The following is a 20843-nucleotide window of genomic DNA, read 5'->3' on the forward strand; positions in this document are numbered from 1 at the left end:
TGAGATGCCTGGTTAAATAAACTTCTGCATCCCAGAGGGAGCTAGCATCAACATACGGGTGGCACTGTATGTAACAACTTATCTGATTGGTCAAATTACAGCCAACCAGAATTTACTTAACAAATGCTCTAGGCTTATCAGTACTTTACATGACTGTTCTAAAAATAGATGATTCGTGGAAAAGTTTAACATGAAACAATATTAACATTTTCTACAAAAGATGATGATAATGACTAGAGTATTACAAAGCAATCAAAAGAATCAAAATACTACTTAGAAACTAAACATATTTACATTAAACATATATAAATGCTAAATTAACAATATGTATTTCATTAAGTTTAAAGGCCAATATAAGTGAAGGTAGAACCATTCTCTTAAGAGTCTTAGGCAATGCTAAGTTACTGATATAAAGAGTGTATCAGTAGGTTCTACAAAATCACTCAATATAACTATAATCAACATTAAACTAGTGAAGGATAAGAATGAAATGTATATAAAACAATACATGTTCAATATGATAAAACTTTAAAACAGACTTAAATATTTTAGTTAAAGTTTAAAGCCTTTAATATTTCTTGAAAAATATTCCTTATGATTATACATGTTATACTTCTTGAGATATATTATGCAATATTATGTAATGATTACATAACCTGTTGTAGTTGGAATCGAACTTTACAACACAAGGAATTAAACACACCATCAAATTGTTTTGAAATTGTTTAAAAAAGAAAATGTAATATGTATTTAGATGATGTAGAAATTGTTCAAGGTAAAGGTTTTAAAATAGTCACTTCAGAAGACTGGCTAAGAACACCAAGTTCACTGGTAAACTTGTTATAACATACATCAATCACCAGGTTAGACTGTTCATCTTTAGTGTTCAGAATAACTCTAGACTTTGTACCATGTTGATCTATTTGTACAACTTTGTTTTCACTAGCAACATAAATGTTTCCTTCATCATCACAGGTTATTCCACGAGGGGTTTTAATTGTATCATGTGTATATTTGAAGAGTGTATAGCCTTTAATGTCCAAAGCAATAACCGAATGATTTCCCTGGTCAGAGACAAATACAATATCTTGGGCATCATTAGATGTCAGATGTTTCGGTTCCTGGAACAATGGTCCCCCTTCATTGTCAAAACATATTTGTTTGCGTACAGTACCATCATAAGATATAAACTGTATTCGCCACTCTGGAAATGAATATAATTTTGGTAGGTATATTAAGTGATATAGCGAGACCTTCATTGAAAACTGCTATTCCATAGCATTTACCACAGGTACAAACAAATTCTTCATCAGTTTTGTCTGCATATTTATATATCTTTTGTTGATCAGGAATGGTGAAGTACCATCCAAAACTTTTCTGAGAAGCATTTTTGAATGAGCAAATGCCTGCAGGTATGTGGCTTCCTGACAGAATACACATCTCTTCGGATTTATTATCCTTCCACAGCAACATAAGTTCATAACCTTTTTGTATTTTCTGGACCAAACATCCTATTGAATTCCAAACATCATCTATATTTTGTGCTAAACAGAGAAGTTGATTATTGGAGTCATATTTCTCCTCTTTTTTACATCAGTAATTTGGGTAATAAGTTTCATAATAAATATATTCCTGAAAACAGTAATTGTCAAAAACAGCATAGCTTTTGTCAAATAGTTTCCTTTCATTTCTCAGTCCTTTGAACTTGTCTTTTCCTAACAGCACATGGCTTTACAGAAGTGGAATTTTCTCATGGTGTTTACAGCAGTTTAAACACATAAACTTTTCACACATTTTACAAAACCCAACAGCTTCAATTCCTATGTTTGCCTCACAAATTTCACAAAATTTGTCAAATTTATCCTGAAGGTCCACTTTCTTGTCACCATAATTTGTCAGCCGCTCTGTAAACCTCATAGTTTCAGTTTGAGCGCAACTTGTTGTTACTGGGCCATTCTTAATTTCTGACACTTTTTTCATTACTTCGAGTTTCATTATATGTATTAATTTACCCACTTTGGTGTAACATCCAATGTACCTAGTCACACACCATGTTACAAGCATTATAATGATTATATTAGCAATAAGAAAGGTAATTCCAACTTGATCAAACAGACCTTTATCCATTTTGATTTCTTTATTTTTGCACAATACATATACACTCAAAAATTTCCGGTTGCCTTTTTAATACTTCTGTAATTATACCCCCAAAAACGAAGTTTGGGGGGGTATATAGGAGTCACCCGGTGGTCGGTCGGTCGGTCGGGCGGTCGGTCGGTCGGTCGGTCGGTCCAGACGTCCGTTGCATTTTCCTTGTCCGGAGCATAACTTGAAAACTAATGGTTGGAATTCAATATAACTACATACAATGGTCAAGCACATTGAGAGGAAGTGCAGTGCACAAGAACCATAACTCTATCATGACTAATTACAGAGTTATTGCCCTTTGTTACTTTTCCTTGTCCGGGGCATAACTTGAAAACTACTGGTTGGAATTCAAAACAACTTCATACAATTGTCAAACACAATAAGGGGAAGTGCAGTGCACAAGAACCATAACTCTATCTAAAGTAATTACAGAGTTATTGCCCTTTGTTGCTTTTCCATTGCTTTTTTTTTTGTCCGTTGCATTTTCCTTGTCCGGAGCATAACTTGAAGACTAATGGTTGGAATTCAATATAACTACATACAATGGTCAAGCACATTGAGAGGAAGTGCAGTGTGAAAGAAACATAACTCTATCTTGACTAATTACATAGTTATTGCCCTTTATTACTTTTCCTTGTCCGTGGCATAACTTGAAAACTATTGGTTGGAATTCAAAACAACTTCATACAATTGTCAAACACAATAAGGGTAAGTGCAGTGCACAAGAACCATAACTCTTTGTAAAGTAATTACAGAGTTATTGCCCTTTGTTGCTTTTCCATTGCCTTCTTTTTTTTGTCCGGACCATAACTTGAAGACTAATGGTTGGAATTCAATATAACTACATACAATGGTCAAGCACATTGAGAGGAAGTGCAGTGCATAAGAACCATAACTCTATCTAAAGTAATTACAGAGTTATTGCCCTTTATTACTTTTCCATTGCTTTCTTTTGTCCGGACCATAACTTGAAGACTAATTGTTGGAATTCATTATAACTTCATACAATGGTCCAGCACATTGAGAGGAAGTGCAGTGCACAAGAACCATAACTCCATTTTGACTTATTACAGAGTTACTGCCCTTTGTTTCTTTTCCTTGTCCAGAGCATGACTTTAAAACTACTGGTTGGAATTCAAAACAACTTCATACAATGGTCAAGCACAATAAGGGGAAGTGCAGTGCACAAGAACCATAACTCCATCTTGACTAATTACAGAGTTATTGCCCTTTGTTACTTTTCCATTGCTTTCTTTTGTCTGGACCATAACTGGAAAACTTATTGTTGGAATTCATTATAACTTCATACAATGGTCAAGCACATTGAGAGGAAGTGCAGTGCATAAGAACCATAACTCCATCTTGACTAATTACAGAGTTACTGCCCTTTGTTACTTTTCCTTGTCCAGAGCATGACTTGAAAACTACAGTTTGGAATTCAAAACAACTTCATTCAATGGTCAAGCACAATAAGGGGAAGTGCAGTGCACAAGAACCATAACTTCATCTTGACTAATTACAGAGTTATTGCCCTTTGTTACTTTTCCTTGTCCAGAGCATAACTTGAAAAATACTGTTTGGAATTCAGTACAACTTCATACAGTTGTCAAGGACATTAAAAGGAAGTGCAATGCACAAGAGCCATAACTCCATTTTGACAAAATACAGAGTTACTGCCCTTTGATACTTTTCCTTGTCCGGAGCATAACTTAAAACGTACTGGTTGGAATCCAAAACAACTTCATACAATGGTCAAGCACAATAAGAGGAAGTGCAGTGCACAAGAACTATAACTCTATCTTCAGTATTTATAGAGTTATTGCCCTTTGTTCTTTTTCTTTGTCTTTCTGGACTTATTACAGAGTAATTCAATTAAACTTCATCAATGGCCAACCACATTGAAAGGAAATGCAACATACATGAACCACAATTATCTTTAATTGCCCACAACCATAACTCTATGTTTCAATTCTTTTACAAGGTATTCTGTTACTAGTAACATCCTCATTTCCGAAGCAGACTTGTGGGGGTATTAATCACATTTAGTGATAGTTCTAGTTTTATATAGAACTTTCACCTGTAATTTGATATTCTGTTCCTTGTTTTATTGATCTGGAGTTATTATCTTACAACTATTTTAAACATTTGAAGGTTATATTTTAAGTTATATCAGTAGCATTTTTTATGCAGACAAAAACTAAATATTGATTTAAGATAAAGTGTATGTTTTATTATCTCCCCAACAGTTGTACACATTCAACTCAAATTTGACATATGGATATATCAAAGGAATGCACATATCAAGTTCAATTTTGGTCATGGTTTGATGATTTTAACTTTAAAAAGAAGAACTTTTCAGTTTCCCTTAATTATTTCCACATTCAACTGAAATTTAAGATGGATATGCCATAGAAAGGTGTAGGTCAAGTTCAAATTTGTTCATGGTTCAATGATTTTGGCAGAGTTATGCCCCTTTAACTTTGAAAAAAATAAAGAGGTAAATGTTCAGTTTCCGTTCATAATCTCCCCAACAGTTATACATATTCAACTCAAAGTTATTATATGGATATGTCATAGGAATACTATGGTCAAGTTGGAATTTGGTCATGATTTGATGATTTCTGACAGAGTTATCCGTCTGGAACTTTGAAAAAAAAGAGAAATGTTTATTTTCCATTCATAATCTCCCCATTCAACTTCAAATATTGATACATCTTAGGAATAAGCAGGCCAAGTTTTAATTTGGTCATGGTTCGTTGGTTTTGGACAAAATAAAAAATACCTCTCTTGAACGTTGAAAAAAAAATTTAATTTTCAGTTTCCGCACTCTGACTTTTGTGGAAATGCATGTAGTCATTATCTCGTTATATGCAATTTGCACAAGGTTAACATTTGATAGTTTCATGGCCTTGAACTTTGTATAAAAATGGTTTGTGTGTGAACATTGAATATGTGAATGGCTTTGAACTTAGAATGAAAAAAATAGTTTGTGCAAATAAAAGTTTTGTCTAGACTTCTTCTCTTATACTACCTGCGTAAATTGAGTGAAACTTTACAGGATTGATCAATATTTCAAGTATTTGTGCATAATTAATGGTTTTTCAAGCTGACTGATTTTTAGTCCTCTACCGGTTTAACCGGATGGGACTTTAGGTTTACCCTCCATCCGTCTGTCCGTCAGTCTGTCCGTACTCCCAAAAAGGTACTTATGTGACTTTTCCTTTGATCTTTTTGACCATTTTTAGTCACACAAGGCTTAAAAAAAAGACACACAAGTAAAAACAGAATGAATAGGATCAAAGAGAATTTACTGTTACCCATTGTCCTCCAAGTCGTCCGTCTGTCAGTCCGCCAGTCCGTCCGTCCACAAAACTGGATCCCGCGACAGCTTAAAAAGTACTGAAAATATTTTTATGAATCTTGATATATGGATAGATGGCAGTATGGAGATTATGCATGTCTTTTTCTGTTCTTCCTATGTTGAAAATTCTGGTTGCTATGGCAACAAATAGACTGAAAATATGGCAAATTTAACACATAAACTGCATCCAGTGATAACGTAAAAAATACTGAAAATATTTTTATGAAACTTGAAATATGGGTAGATGGCAGTCTGGAAATTATGCACATTTTTTTCTTTTCTTCCTATATTGAAAATTCTGGTTGCCTTGGCAACAAATACACTGAATTTCAAGATTTCTGATTCCAGTTTTTACGCTTTATCACTATAACTTCTTTATTTCTTAAGGTATTTACTTACAACTTTAAATATTAGTTTCTGGTCATCAACCACATCATATGTGACAAGGTTTACACTCTAGCACAAAAATTACCAGAATTACTTCCCTTGAACATAGAATTTTCATGAAAAAAATGTTGTTGTTTTTTTAAATAACTTCTTTATTTCTTAATGTATCTGCTTCAAACTTCATATGTATGTTTCTTATTATCGCTCAACATATGTGAGAAAGTTCAATACTCTAGCAAGACATTTTCAGAATTATGCCCCCCTTGAACTTTTTTGAGAAATTGGTATTTTTCACTCCCAACTCCTTCATTTCTTTTAGGATTTACTTCAACCTCCCACATCATAATAAAATGACAAGATTTTTTTCAACAAATTTATTTAAAAGAGAGCAAAGTTTAAACATATGTCATACTTCTTCATCCTGAGAAAATTGGACCCTTTGATTATCTATTGTATAATCATTATAATTTCCTTACTTGGCAGGGAAACTAACACATCACTATGATATAGACAAACTTAGAACTCAAAAGATTTAAGTTCATTGATGTCATTCATTCATTCAATGGTATAATTGAATGAATGAGAATGTTGCTGGGGTTCTTACCGGTAGGGGACTTATGGATTGCTTGCAATACTATGATAATTGCTTGTATGTCAAGTTATGTCCCTTGAATTTATAAAAGCATTTTGGCCTGTTAATGATTTTTGTGTCTCCTGCTACACAGTAGCTACAACTTGCTACAAAAATAGCTGCACTATATTGGGAACAAACTGGACAGTCACCACTTCAGTACAACTACTTATTTGGCAATTATCAGGTAACACATGTTATTACAGATTGCTCTTGTTTGTGTAACCACTGGTGTTGTAGTGTGCTCATGTTGTGATATGTTATGTTACACTACATGTTTTTATATTACCATGTGTGTGCCTAATGCCAAAATAAATCTATCTTATCTTGACAGTGTCAATGATTTTTATGATCACATAAGTTATAATGATGTCATTATTATATGGCCGAAAGAATTTCGGGCAACTTATTTTATACCCCCTGGCATCCTTCGTCCGTCCGTCTGCCCTTCCGTCCTTCCGTTAGAAGTTTGGTTTCCGGAGCATAACTTAAGTTCCATTTGGCCCACAATATTCAACCTTCATAGGATGATTATACATATTGGGTAGAAGACCCCTATTGATTTTGAGGTTACAAGGTCAAAGGTCAAGGTCACTTTTACCTTAAAACTGAAAACAGTTTCCGGAGCATACTTTAAGTTCTATTTGGCCCACAATATTCAAACTTCATAGGATGATTGTCCATATTGGGTAAAAGACCCCTATTGATTTTGGGGTCACAAGGTCAAAGGTCAAGGTCACTATTACCTTAAAACTAAAAACAGTTTCCGGAGCATAACTTAAGTTCCATTTGGCCCACAATATTCAAACTTCATAGGATGATTGTCCATTTTCAGTAGAAGAGCCCTATTGATTTTGGGGTCACAAGGTCAAAGGTCAAGGTCACTATATCCTTAAAACTGAAAACAGTTTCCGGAGCATAACTTAAGTTCTATATGGCCTACAATATTCAAACTTGATAGGATGATTGTCCATATTAGTTAGAAGAATCTTATTGATTTTGGAGTCACAAGGTCAAAGGTCAATGTCACTATTACCTTTAAACTGAAAACAGTTTCCGGAGCATAACTTATGTTTCATTTGGCCCACATTGTTCAAACTTCATAGGATGATTGTCCATATCGGGAAGAAGAGCCCTATCGATTTCGGGGTCACAAGGTCAAAGGTCAAGGTCACTATGACCTTAAAACTTAAAACAGTTTCCGGAGCATAACTTAAGTTCCATTTGGCCCACATTTTCGTTTGAGAAAGGTTGCTCAAAAAAGTGAGCACTTTTTCGGCGCCGCCTCCATTCAAATGATAAATCAGGGGGTTGCCAGAAGGGGGATGTGCTCCCTTCTGTTCGGGGGGTTTGAAGGGGAGCGAAGTCCCCCTCATCGCAAAGAAAATTTTTGACTTGTGAGAGGCTTAAAATGACCCCAGGTCGATCATAAGGTAACGTGTAATCAACGCTGAAAAGCCTTTGACTCTATCTCAATCCCTTGAGAAGTTGCAGCACTTTGAAATAAATTTTGATGGAAAAAATCGAGGCAAAATAGTGATTTTTGGCAATTTTGAGATGTCCCCTCGTTGCCATGGTAACAGGAAAGTTAAGACTGAGCATGTCGTTATAAAGGCAATGGTCCAGTCAACATTTGTGCCAAGTTTGATTAGTATTAAAGCATTTTTCATAGTTTCATAGCAGTTTGAACTTGTAAGAGGAGGCTTTTCAGTGAAAATGGCCATTTTTCACAATATGCTCATGGGGGGAAAGGGTTAAGTTCCATTTGGCCCACAATATTCAATCTTGAAAGGATGATTGTCCATATTCGGTAGTCTTCTATTGATTGTGGGATTGTTCAAGGTAAAGGTTTTAGAATAGTAATTTCAGAAGACTGGCTGAGAACACCGAGTTCACTGGTAAACTTATTATAACATACATTAGCAGGTCACATTATTTGTTTTTACATTTTTCTAAATAACAACAACAATTAAAGAAATTTGAAATTTATTTACAAATCACATTTCAAATTATTTTGCTAAATTGAAGGTTATCTTATATGTAGGTGATGAGGTTAAAACAAATGTAAATATATTGTAGATCTATTTAAAACTTTATACAGTAATAATTATAGATAGACAAACAATTATCATTTCTTACTGTAATTGTCAAAAAGTCTATTAATTTGGAAGTTTTTTTTTAATATCAATGACTTAATTTACAGCACAAGAAAAATGCAATCATCAAGGCAGGTAAACACATTTTAAATACATCCTCTCATAATATTATTATATCAAAACTATTTCATGACCACAGCTTATTACAGAAGAGAAGTAAAAATTTATTGTTGTACTCATATTTCAAAATCTGTCTACAAATACATGAAATAGATAAAAAAAAATAATGGCAATATTACTATAAAATGTTCATATTATGACATTTTTGCTTCAGAAAGAAATATAGACAGTCCCTCTTTGCAACATCAGGAAATACCTTTTTTATTAAAATACAGAATTTTTTCATGGGGTTTACTTTTAGTACCACATGTAGGTAGAGGACAATATCAGGATTCTAGGTCTGGGATGCACTTGATATAACTTGGGTCAAGGTCATTGGGTTACAGGTGATAAAAATAGATTTTTTACACCTTTACTTATACAACATGTACAATACCAGTGATGCGATTCCAATGAATTTTTACAGGATTGATTGATAGCTGAAGCACTTGCGTATGATACAAAAAAATTGAATGAAAAGGCATTTTTATGTTAATGATTTTTTGCCGGCTACACAGAAGGGTAGCTGATACATGCTGCAAAGTAGCCACCACTTATAAAGATCACTTCTTTGTTGTCTGTCTGTTCATCTGTCTTTGCATCAGGCACAGAACTTGTTCGGACTACTTCTAACAAAATGACTGCTGCAATTTCATCCAAACTTTACAGAAATGATCAGTACCAAGTTTATTTCTGCATATCATCAACATTTTTCAGCTCTGTTATTTTTATACCCCCGCAAAACGAAGTTGTAAAGGGGGGGGGGGTATACTGGAATCAGCTTGTCCGTCTGCACGTCACCTCCCTTGGCCGTCTGACGTCCGTCGGGTTTTCCTTGTCCGCCCTATAACTTCAGATTACTTTGACCAACAGTCTTCATATTTTGTATTTATATTGGTCATGATTAGTAGATGATCCCTATAGATTACGAGGTCACCAGGTCCAAGGTCAAGGTCACAGTGTCTTGACTTATAAAAGCTTGTCCGCTCAATAACTTAAGATTCCTTTGACCCACAGTTTTCATATGGATGGAGGTTGACCATGACCATTAGATGACCCCTATTGATTTTGAGGTCACTGGGTCAACGGTCTAGGTCACAGGCCTTGACTAAAAAAGCTTGTCGGCCCAATAACTTAAGATTCTTTAGACCCACAGTCTTCATATTTTGTATTGAGATTGGTCTTGATAAGTAGATGACCCCTATTTCTTTTGAGGTTACCAGGTCAAAGTTCAACGTCACAGGGGCCTTGACTAAAACAAGATTGTTCTGTCAATAACTTAAGATTCCTTTGACCAACAGCCTTCATATATGGCATGGAGGTTGATCATGACCGTAAGGTGACCCCTATTGATTTTGAAGTTGCTGGGTCAAAGGTCAAGGTCAACAGACTTCATATTTAGTATTGAGGTTGTTTATGACTAGTACATGACCCCTTTTGATTTTTAGGTGACTGTGTCAAAGGTCAAGTCACAGGGATGTTTTACTATAATAAGCTTGGTTGCTCAAATGCTTAAGAATGCTTGTCCGCAGTGTATTGATTTTGACATTTTCACATTTGAAGCATGTAGAATACTTAACTTAGCAATGCACTGGCTTAGTAACCTCAGATTCGGCAGGGAGGTTGTCCTTGAGCTCTAAGTGGCCACTGTTGATTCTGATAAAGTGGTATGCGGGGGTATTCAAGCCAAGACAGTGGCAGTTCTAGTTGTCAGAGTTATGGCCTTTTAATTTCTTTTCTTTTTAAAGTTTTGTCTAGACTATTTCTCTTATACTACGAATCTATACAGGATTGATCAATACCTTAAGTACTTGTGCATAATTAATGGGTTTTCAAGCTGACTGATTTTAAGTCAAGTTATTTCCCTTGAATTTATAAAAGCGTTTTGGCCTGTTAATGTACACAGTAGCAACAACTTGCTACAAAATAGCTTCTACATATAGGGAACAAACTGGTCAGTCACCACTTCAATACAACTACATATTTGGCAATCATCAGGTAACACATGTGATTACAGATTGTTCTTGTTGGTGTTATCACTGGTGTTGTTGTGCATGTCTTGGTGACTGTGCTCATGTTGTGATATGTTATGTTTCACTTCATGTTTTTATATTACCATGTGTATGCCTAATGCCAAAATAAATCTATCTTATCTTGACAGAGCCAATGATTTTTATGATCACAACAGTTGTAATGATGTCATAATGACTTAATGTTTTTTATGGCACTTTACGTTCATTAAAAGTTGTTTGGTTTTCATTTTCCTCAATACTATTTACAAACAACAACAACATTTAAGGAAAATGGAATTTTATTTACAAATCATACTTTCACTTTCAAATCATAATACAATAACTACAATTTTTGTATCAGTTACTTATTCAAAGCAAAGGGGGGAGGGGAAATTGCAAGGGAGGTTACATATTTCAAATGCATCCTCTTATGTATCAAAACTATTTCATGTCCATATAAAATAAGAACATGAAAATTCACACAAAAGTGTGATGATATTCATGTATTAATAATTAATTTAATTTATTCATTTGCAAACATTCCAGATGACAAACAGGCTCTCAGATTAAACTTTATCATGGTTGGGTACCTGATATCTGTTATAGTTTTTTTAAAGTTGTCTCCATTTTTAAAAAAAAAAAGAATCGCCATTTGTATGATATTTAATTATTATTAAGATTTATTCTGATTCTATTTCATTTAATAAGAAAAGAACATTTAATATCCCCAAAAAATAACTGCAACATAAGATATACAGAAATTTCTCTTACATCATTTGTGGCAAAATATCATGTTGATAATGAAAATAGTAAATTTGATAGTGATAGCTAAACTTTCATATAAGATGTAAACTCAAATATAGATAAGTGTCTGAAGAATTATTTTATTGATGTAGAAGCATGCCACTTTAAAAAAGCAATATTAACATGTATGACATTGTATAAATTTACATACAAGGATTCAACAAACAAAATTTTTACATAATGGATGAGCATGAGATCAAAGTCCTAAATAATTCTTCTCCATAGATGGACTATATTTCTGTCTAAAATAGGCTATGATTTTGAATGTTTCATAGAGAAATGGTTATTAAAAGCAATTACGTTGGTACTAAGGCATGTATAAATGATCTACTGTTTTTGACTTCTGTGTAGAAAATTGTTCAAGGTAAAGGTTTTAAAATAGTCACTTCAGAAGACTGGCTAAGAACACCAAGTTCACTGGTAAACTTGTTATAACATACATCAATCACCAGGTTAGACTGTTCATCTTTAGTGTTCAGAATAACTCTAGACTTTGTACCATGTTGATCTATTTGTACAACTTTGTTTTCACTAGCAACATAAATGTTTCCTTCATCATCGCAGGTTATTCCACGAGGGGTTCTAATTGAATCATGCGTGTATTTGAAGAGTGTATAGCCTTTAATGTCCAAAGCAATAACCAAATGATTTCCCTGGTCAGAGACAAATAAGATATCTTCAGCATCATTGGATGTGAGATGTTTCGGTTCCTGGAACAATGGTACCCCTTCATCGTCAAGACATATTTGTTTGCGTACAGTACCATCATAAGATATAAACTGTACTTGCCACTCTGGAAGTGAATATTTTGTAGGTATATTAAGTGATATAGCGAGACCTTCATTGAAAACTGCTATTCCATAGCATTTACCACAGGTACGAAGAATTTCTACATCAGTTTGGTCTGCATATTCGGCATATCTATATATCTTTTGTTGATCAGGAATTGTGAAGTACCATCCAAAACTTTTCTGAGAAGTATTTTTGAATGTGCAAATGCCTCCAGGTATGTAACTTTCTGACAGCATACTCCTATCCTTTATCTCTCTGGATTTATTGTCCTGCCACAGCAACATTAGTTTATGAGTGTAAACAATTTGACTGCCCTTATACAGCTTAGCAAAACATCCTATTGAATTCCACATATCATCAAGATTTTGTGCCAAACAGAGTAGTTGAATATTGTGGTCATATTTCCAACATTCAGTATGATTCTTGTTCAGATCACATTTGTGAAAACAGTAATTGTCAAAAAGAACAAAACTTTTCTCAAACAGTTTCTTTTTATTTCTTACTTCTGTAAACTCCTCTTTTCCTAACAACATATGACTTTGTGACAGTGGAATTTTCTCATGGTGTTTACAGCAGTTTAAACACATAAACTTTTCACATATTTTACAAAATCCCACAGCTTCATTTCCTATGTTTGCCTCACAAATTTCACAAAATTTATCAAATTTCTCACGAAGGTCCACTTTCTTGTCACCGTAATTTGTCAGCCCTTCTGTAAACCTCATAGTTTCAGTTTGAGCACAGTTTGTTGTTACTTCCCTTGCCTGTGTTTCTTCAACTGCTATAACTTTGTTTGTTTGTGTTTCTGCAACCTTTTTTGTTTGTGTTTCAGCAACCTTTTTCATTCCCGTTTTGTTTATGGTTTGTGTTGATTTAGATATTGTTGTTTTACTATTAAGATATTGAGTCACATACCATGTCACAAACATTACAAAAGCAGTAACTATGGCAACACCAACATGATCTAATTGAAATCCATCCATTTTTTTCTGTAACTGTATTATAGAACTTCATGAAGCAACTCTTATAACAGATGTACTCCCAGTATTTTGTCATGTGCAGTCTTGCATACGTTGAAGTTGAAAATATTTGTCCTCATTCAATAAAAATGTAATGATAGTTGAGTTTGTTCTGCTTCAAATGAAATATTAGTTATTAAATTTATCAATTAAATTCAATGCAGACATAGGAATCGTTAAGAAAGTCAATAATACATACATTGTAGTCCCATGTTATACACAATAACTTATATATTTTCTATTGCCTTTTACAAATGCAGTTTATTCATTATCAATATTGATATTTCATTCATGACATTATTGATCTGGAGCTAGTATTGCGTTTTAAACATTTCAAAAATTATATTTTAAATTTAAAGTTTTTATCAGTGGGTTGATATACGTAGACATTTTGTTATGTTAATTCAAGGTTTTGTCTCACATTATATTACTTCTCTTATACATTGATAAATCTCTTTGCTTAAAATTTGATTTATTTGAGTACATGCAATTTTCTGTATAAATGTATGTATAAATGTTTTCTGAAGGTTTCGAGACAGGGTTTTATTGATTTAATTGACTTTACATAAAGAAAAACTTGTTTGATATACATGTAATCATAAAATGTATAAATAATTGATTTTTTTTCAACTCGTGTTTAAAGAGAATTAGACTACAAATTTGCTGTGTCTGTTGAATGTTATACCCCCACAAAGGAAGTTTAGGGGTGGTATATTGGAGTCAGTTTGTCGGTCAGTCGGTTGGTCTCCTTTTTGGTTTACGGACAATAACTACAGTTTGGAATGAGGTTTTATAATAAAACTTGGTAATGAAAAATAGCAACCTTATGTGGAAACCCCGGTTGGTTTTGCTTTTTTTATTTGTTCAAGATCTTCGGGACATATTATGATATGGCGCTGTGATTCCATCAATCAGTTTGGCTGTCCCCACTAGGGTGGGATAGCCGGGGCCATCTAACTGTTAACAGAATAAAAGAGAACCATAGAGTTCAACCAGTTCCAGCAGAATAAAGGGCCAATGACCCTTAATAAAGCAAAAGAAAATAACAAAAGAAATGGCCCCCCTTATCTAAATTCTGTCCCATGCTATATGTCCGCCTGAAGACAGTTGGTTTCAGCATCATAATGTTTGAAGGTTTTCAGTGATTGTGTTTATATTTAGCATATTATTGTTGTAATATCAAAACTCAGGCCAAGATCGATTTTTGCTGATATCAACTCATCTTAGAAAAGTGCAGTTGGTTAGTTAGTGGTACACAATCAGCAATGGAGCTGGTATTAGTTCTTGGACATAATTTTTGACAAAGTAATTATTGACAAAGACCAATATTGGCTTGATAATTACCTAGCATTATATAAAAGAAATAACAAATGTTGTACCAGAAGTAAAGTAACAAATTGATTGTCTTTCTAAAACTGTCTTTTAAGGGAGGTAATGTTGAGTGTTCCAACAGAAAGTGTCCAGTATATTGTACCCATGCTGCAGACAGTGATGGTTGCTGCCCTATATGTGAGACTTGCCTATACCAAGGTCAATTCCAGATCGACCAATCATCATTTAGTCTGTTAGACGATCCCTGTACACAGTGCAGGTGTGATGTAAGTCATTTTTGTCATTGTTTTGTCATAGAATATTGCTATTATAATGTTTTGTTGGGTAACTATAAAAAAAGAAATTCTATTATTTATATAATTATGTTGAAACTAACACAGACTGAGTGCCATAGCTTGTTTTTCGGACGAAGTCCGTCTGAGATTGGTCTGAATTCTTGTAAAATTTACAGGGATGAATTGAATACATTCATATAAATTAATCTGAGTAAATAACATGAGTATGTGTGGATCTAGTAAAAGTTGGTGGCGTCTTTTATGTTTATGGAATAGCATTCGCACATATACAGATTAAAATTCATTTAAACAGAATCATTTAAAAACGACAAAAGAATGTACAAAAAATCTGTTTTAGCTATTGTATTCTTATAGTTTTGTGTACTTACGACATTAATATCAAAGACTTTTTTTAAATTAATAAGAGCAAACTGACAATTTTTATAAGCGCTAACTATTGCATTGCCTGGGTTCCCATATTTACTTGATTATGTCAAGTATTGTTAACACAATCAAGATAACTACAATGATCAAGTGTGTATATGCGACTGGCATTTGTGACAGTAAATTGAGGACATATAATTGAGTTTTCTTTCAAGTTTCTTAAATATTGCAAACGGATTTAATCTGTCACTAAACCTGATTATATGTATGTAAAATACGTCCATTTCACATAAATCGACCGGAAAAGAGCTGACACATGTTTGTAATATATAGAACAGAGACAGGGTAAGAAGTATTTGCTGGGATAAAATTTCGTCGGCTCTTAAATTCGAGGATTGACCTACCCACGAAAATTTGTGCCCCACGAATAATAATGATTTTACAGTATTAGAAGCATTTTCATTGGTCAGAAATCCTGATTATAACTATTAATGCCATAAGATATTCATAACACTCTGTTTACTTAATAAATGATCTATGCTGTATATTTTAGAGAGGTAATGTATCATGCTCACAGCTACAGTGTGAGAGACTGGATTGTGACTACCCAGTTGTTGCAGCCGGGCAATGCTGTGCCACATGTTCAGGTAGGTTTTGTTGTTGATGAATGTACTCAAACCCTAACCTGCTGGATCTGAGACTTAGATTACCAGACCTTGTCCTAGCCATTTTGGAAAAAAGTACCTTGCCAAGTTTAGGAAATTTGGCATTGTGATATCTTTTGCTATAAATATAGAGCCAGGTCTGCAATCTAACCAGGATCTAAACTGTACTGTTCAGTAGGGAGCTGAATTTTTGTATTTCGAAATTGAAATCTCTTAAAATAGAGAAAAATAATATCCCTAAAGAACTCGCAGAATGACAAAATTGAAAATGTTGCAGGCTTGGTTTGATTGAGACTGTACATGGACGGAAAGTGCAAGCTACCATCCAGCCCCCCTAGCACCATCTTAAGCAGAATTCAACATTTAAATATTGTCCCTTAAATCTTAAATGGACTGTTTCAAAATTCAAAACAGGGCAAGTCCATTACAAAAGCTCAAGAGGCTAAGAATTAATTATATTAAAGAAGAAAAAATATTCAGTAAGCTTTCAGAAGGTTCCTGGTTCATCTTGAATTTTTTGTCTGAAAATTGTGCATAATATATATACCTCAAAGATACATCATGTGCATGCATTGTAAGTAGTGGTTATTGCCGGCTAAAGTTGATTAGTGATTCATATAAAGGTGTTATAAAGGATGCATTTGAGAATGTTATCCATTAGTATTTCCGCCAGTGAAGTTGGATTCTTTCATATGAGGAAGCTCTGGAGGTAGCTTACAAAACTTGATGATTCTTCTCAGGTGCCTGTTCGTGCCTGAAATAATGCATGTGGGGTCTCCTGAGGGCTGCCTCAACCAGTAACCTGGAAAGTTGCCAAATAACCTTGACAGTGTTGTTGCTATGTAAAACCCAACAAAAAAGTAGTGGCAACTTTTCCTGGAAGCAGTTCATAATATGATATTATACACAAAATAGCACATTGAGTTTTACTTTGTGAAGAAAGTATGAAACTACAACTAGTTTATGTGAATCAGAGGGTGTATTAGTACTGATGCAAAATCTGTAAAACAATGCTGCAATATCCACGTGTTTGTAAGGACAAATAATGCTACAACTATAAAAAGAAATAGAGTTAAACCAATTATTGAATAATCAGTAAAACTCTAAATATAACCAATGTATTATTATGATTACTATAGATACAAATGAACATTGAATTGTTGCAGGTTGTTTTGATCCACAGACAAAGAGACAGCATGAGGACGAGGAGCAATGGGTATCTTCTGACAGCCAGTGCATTACCTGTACTTGTAAGGTATGGTTCCTTTTACAAATACAATGTACATAATGGTACTTGTAAGGTATGGTTCCATTCTCAAATACAATGTACGTAAGGTATGGTTTCCTTCTCAAATACAATGTTCATGTACGTAATGGTACTTGGAAGGTATGGTTCCCTTCTCAAATACAATGTACATAATGGTACTTGGAAGGTATGGTTCCCTTCTCAAATACAATGTACATAATGATACTTGCAAGGTATGATTCCAGGGTCAGTGGTTACATCCAGTACTAGGCAAGGTGTAATTTATCAGTATTGTGTACCTTTGAAATTTATGGCTAAGAGAAGAAAGCTGCCACTGTTATGTCAAGCATAGTGGAGGGACTGATTACAATGTTTATAAACTAGGTATATTAAGCAGCTTAAGGTCTATTTAATCAATCCAAGCAAAGAATAGGTCACCTTTGACCACATAAATAACAAGTTTTAATTTGTAGTATCTTTATCAAGATGTAAATATTGAGTCTTTTTTTGTTGACTGTACTTTGTCTTAGGGCCTCAACACTTTAGTTGTCTTTAAATATGTAAATTTGGAAAGTTATAAATAAATATATATTTTTTATTTCAGTCAGGTAATATAGACTGCAGGGCCAGATATTGTCCTCCATGTTTGGCAGGGGAAAGGGAGGTTACTGTGCAAGGTCAGTGTTGTCCGAGATGTGAAAGAATTCAAAGAGAGAGAAGATGTGTACATAATGGAGGAGAAAAACAGGTAATGATCAGTATTTACCTAATTGTTTAGACAGGAATATCACTTAGGGAGATGGATGCTCATTCAACATGCATATTTGTCAATGTATTTCAATGCACACCAGCCATTAAAAGGCAGTAAAAGCAAAAGTGTGAAAAACAACATTACCAGTGGCCTTGACCCCCAATTACAAACAATGATGAATTGTTATAATTTTATGCAATTGATGAAACACTGATTAATGTTGGTTATATTTTCAGATGATATATGGAACACTAATGAAATGTTATATTTCCAGACAGGTGATATATGGAACACTAATGAAATGTTATATTTCCAGGCAGGTGATATATGGAACACTAATGAAATGTTATATTTCCAGACAGGTGATATATGGAACACTAATGAAATGTTATATTTCCAGGCAGGTGATATATGGAACACTGATGAAATGTTATATTTCCAGACAGGTGATATATTGAACACTAATGAAATGTTACATTTCCAGGCAAATGATATATGGAACACTAATGAAATTTTATATTTCCAGGCAGGTGATCTATGGAACACTTATGAAATGTTATATTTCCTGACAGGTGATATATGGAACACTAATGAAATGATATATTTCCAGGCAGGTGATATATGGAACACTGATGAATGTACAAGTTGCCAGTGTATGAATGGAGTAGTCAACTGTTCCAGTACACTATGTCCCATCCTGGACTGTGGATCAGACAATATTCCAGCAATACTTCCTGGTTCCTGCTGCCCTGTTTGTACACCTAGTAAGTAACTCACCAAGTTATATGGTACCCGGTTTTTTAAATGCGCAACCTGTCAGGATTTAATTTTTTTTCACTATTTAATATAATTTATGATCATTTAAAGGTTGTTTGCAATATAACCCTTGCACCATTTATATAATATATCAGGTCATATAACCTGTCAAAAATCTTTATTATATTAGTTATAATGATTTTTTGACATGTTATGTGGCCCTTAATAAATAGTTGTTTGCACATATAACCAAAGTCACTGGGCGAGAGGTTATAATGCACACAACCATTGATAAACTGTCATATAACCTGTCAATAACCTTTATAAAAAATTTATAATAAAGCCAAGACTCTTTAATCTGTTTCATGAATTGACAGCAATAATGTATATATAGTTTATATAAATTATATATCCAATGAAAAGTGACATTACAAACATGCAGTATTTTAACTACATGTAGAAGTATAAACAGATATTGTTACCAGTGGCCCAAGCTGCCAGTGTAACATGTTCTTGGTGCCAAAGCTCCATAGGGGTTGTTTTGTGGTAGTTTAAGCTGTATGCAGTAGGTAGCAGGACTGAACTCTGCACCAATTGGGTTTTTACTAAGCATGAAGGATTTGTAGTGCTGGTCAGTATGCTGTTAGTTTGGTTTATACAGAATTTATTTTAGTTTGATTGTGTAGGAAGCTATAAGCTTACAGACACAGTTTCGAATCCATTCCTGGAACCAACCTGTACTGAGCAATGAGTGTAAAGTTTCTTGATTAAGGAAACAAGGATTTGCTCCTGACAGGGTTTGAACCCATGAGGCTAGGGATCATAAGATTACTAATCTGATGTGTTAACCACTCGGCCATGCTGTCACTCATGATGTTTCTTTATTGCGACTGAATGTGTGTAAGAAGCAAGGAAGAGGGGAAATAAGACTTGTATGTATGATGAGGATGATATGTCACCTATAGGGTAGAAAAGGAAATTCAAGGTGAATATGGCTGGGTATTTCAGAAATGCTTCAGCTCTTGAATTGTATTCCAATGAGCCAAATTTCTAGTAAAGGCATTGGTGCTCTATTTCAACACTATCAAGTTGGATAATGCTTAGAGTACTGCTGCAAGTTTTTAATCATATCTGAATCACTGATTAAAAATTATGGAAAAGCCAAAGTCAAACATAAATATTATTTTTACAGAGTATTATAACCAGTGTCCCAATGGTCTGATTCTCAATTATATATGGCATATTTATACTATGTTTGAAAGCCTGTTTTTCTGTTTTCAGAGCCAGGGACATGTTTGGTGTATGGAGACCCGCATTACAGGACATTTGACGGTAGCACGTTACATTTCCAGGGAACATGCCGATATTTAATGGCAACAGATTGTGAACAAGAGGACTTTATGTAAGGTTATTTTTCAGTGTTGATACTAAACAGCAATAGTGCCCTTAAAACACTTGTTCAGCTTTTTTCTAAATTTTGAATATATACATTAAAGGGAATCGAAAGGTTTGATTATTCAGCACCAAACATTAAGTTTTATGTTTTGGTTGTGTCTTACATTATGCATGGAGGTCCGGGCTTGATCCCCTTCTATCTTTATATCCTCTTATTGGCCGTGGTTCTGCTAGCCACTGGAGAGACTCTGTTGGAGATTAAATCTTCTAAGGATTGCTAAATCAACTAACTCTGCCATTGGATGGTGCAGAAATGTCGAGCCTATAATGAACCATAGCTGTAATCAAAATACAACAGTGCCTATAATCTTCCACTTATGATCTATGACTAAGACTGATTTTTCTCTAACTGGGAATGGTATAGACTGCTTGAAAGTTTATTTACAAAAATTAATCATTAGGCTAACCTTCAAAAGTTATGCATTCGGTTGACTATTCATAGAACAGAGAGCATTGTACTCACTCAGCTTTGGCATCGGCATTACACTTTTGTTTAGTTTTTTTCCGTTCAAGCTTGTATTTCCAAAACTGCTGAAGCTAGTATCTCCAAAACTACGGAGGAGAATTGGT

General features: G+C 34.1%; 1 protein-coding gene across 1 annotated transcript in view; it reads left to right on the top strand.

The window, feature by feature from the left end:
• The window catches only part of LOC132743895 (kielin/chordin-like protein), a 146143-nt gene that overhangs the window by 117735 nt on the left and 7565 nt on the right, over positions 1-20843 (top strand). The window contains exons 32-37 of the mRNA XM_060732489.1: positions 14837-15007; positions 15954-16047; positions 17232-17320; positions 17916-18059; positions 18673-18826; positions 20100-20220. Of these exons, the coding sequence (XP_060588472.1) occupies positions 14837-15007; positions 15954-16047; positions 17232-17320; positions 17916-18059; positions 18673-18826; positions 20100-20220 (773 nt within the window). The remainder of the gene's footprint in view (positions 1-14836; positions 15008-15953; positions 16048-17231; positions 17321-17915; positions 18060-18672; positions 18827-20099; positions 20221-20843) is intronic.

The sequence above is a fragment of the Ruditapes philippinarum genome, unplaced genomic scaffold (assembly GCF_026571515.1).
Source record: "Ruditapes philippinarum isolate M1 unplaced genomic scaffold, ASM2657151v2 ctg53_1_1_1_1, whole genome shotgun sequence".
Classification (NCBI taxonomy): Eukaryota; Metazoa; Mollusca; class Bivalvia; order Venerida; family Veneridae; genus Ruditapes; species Ruditapes philippinarum.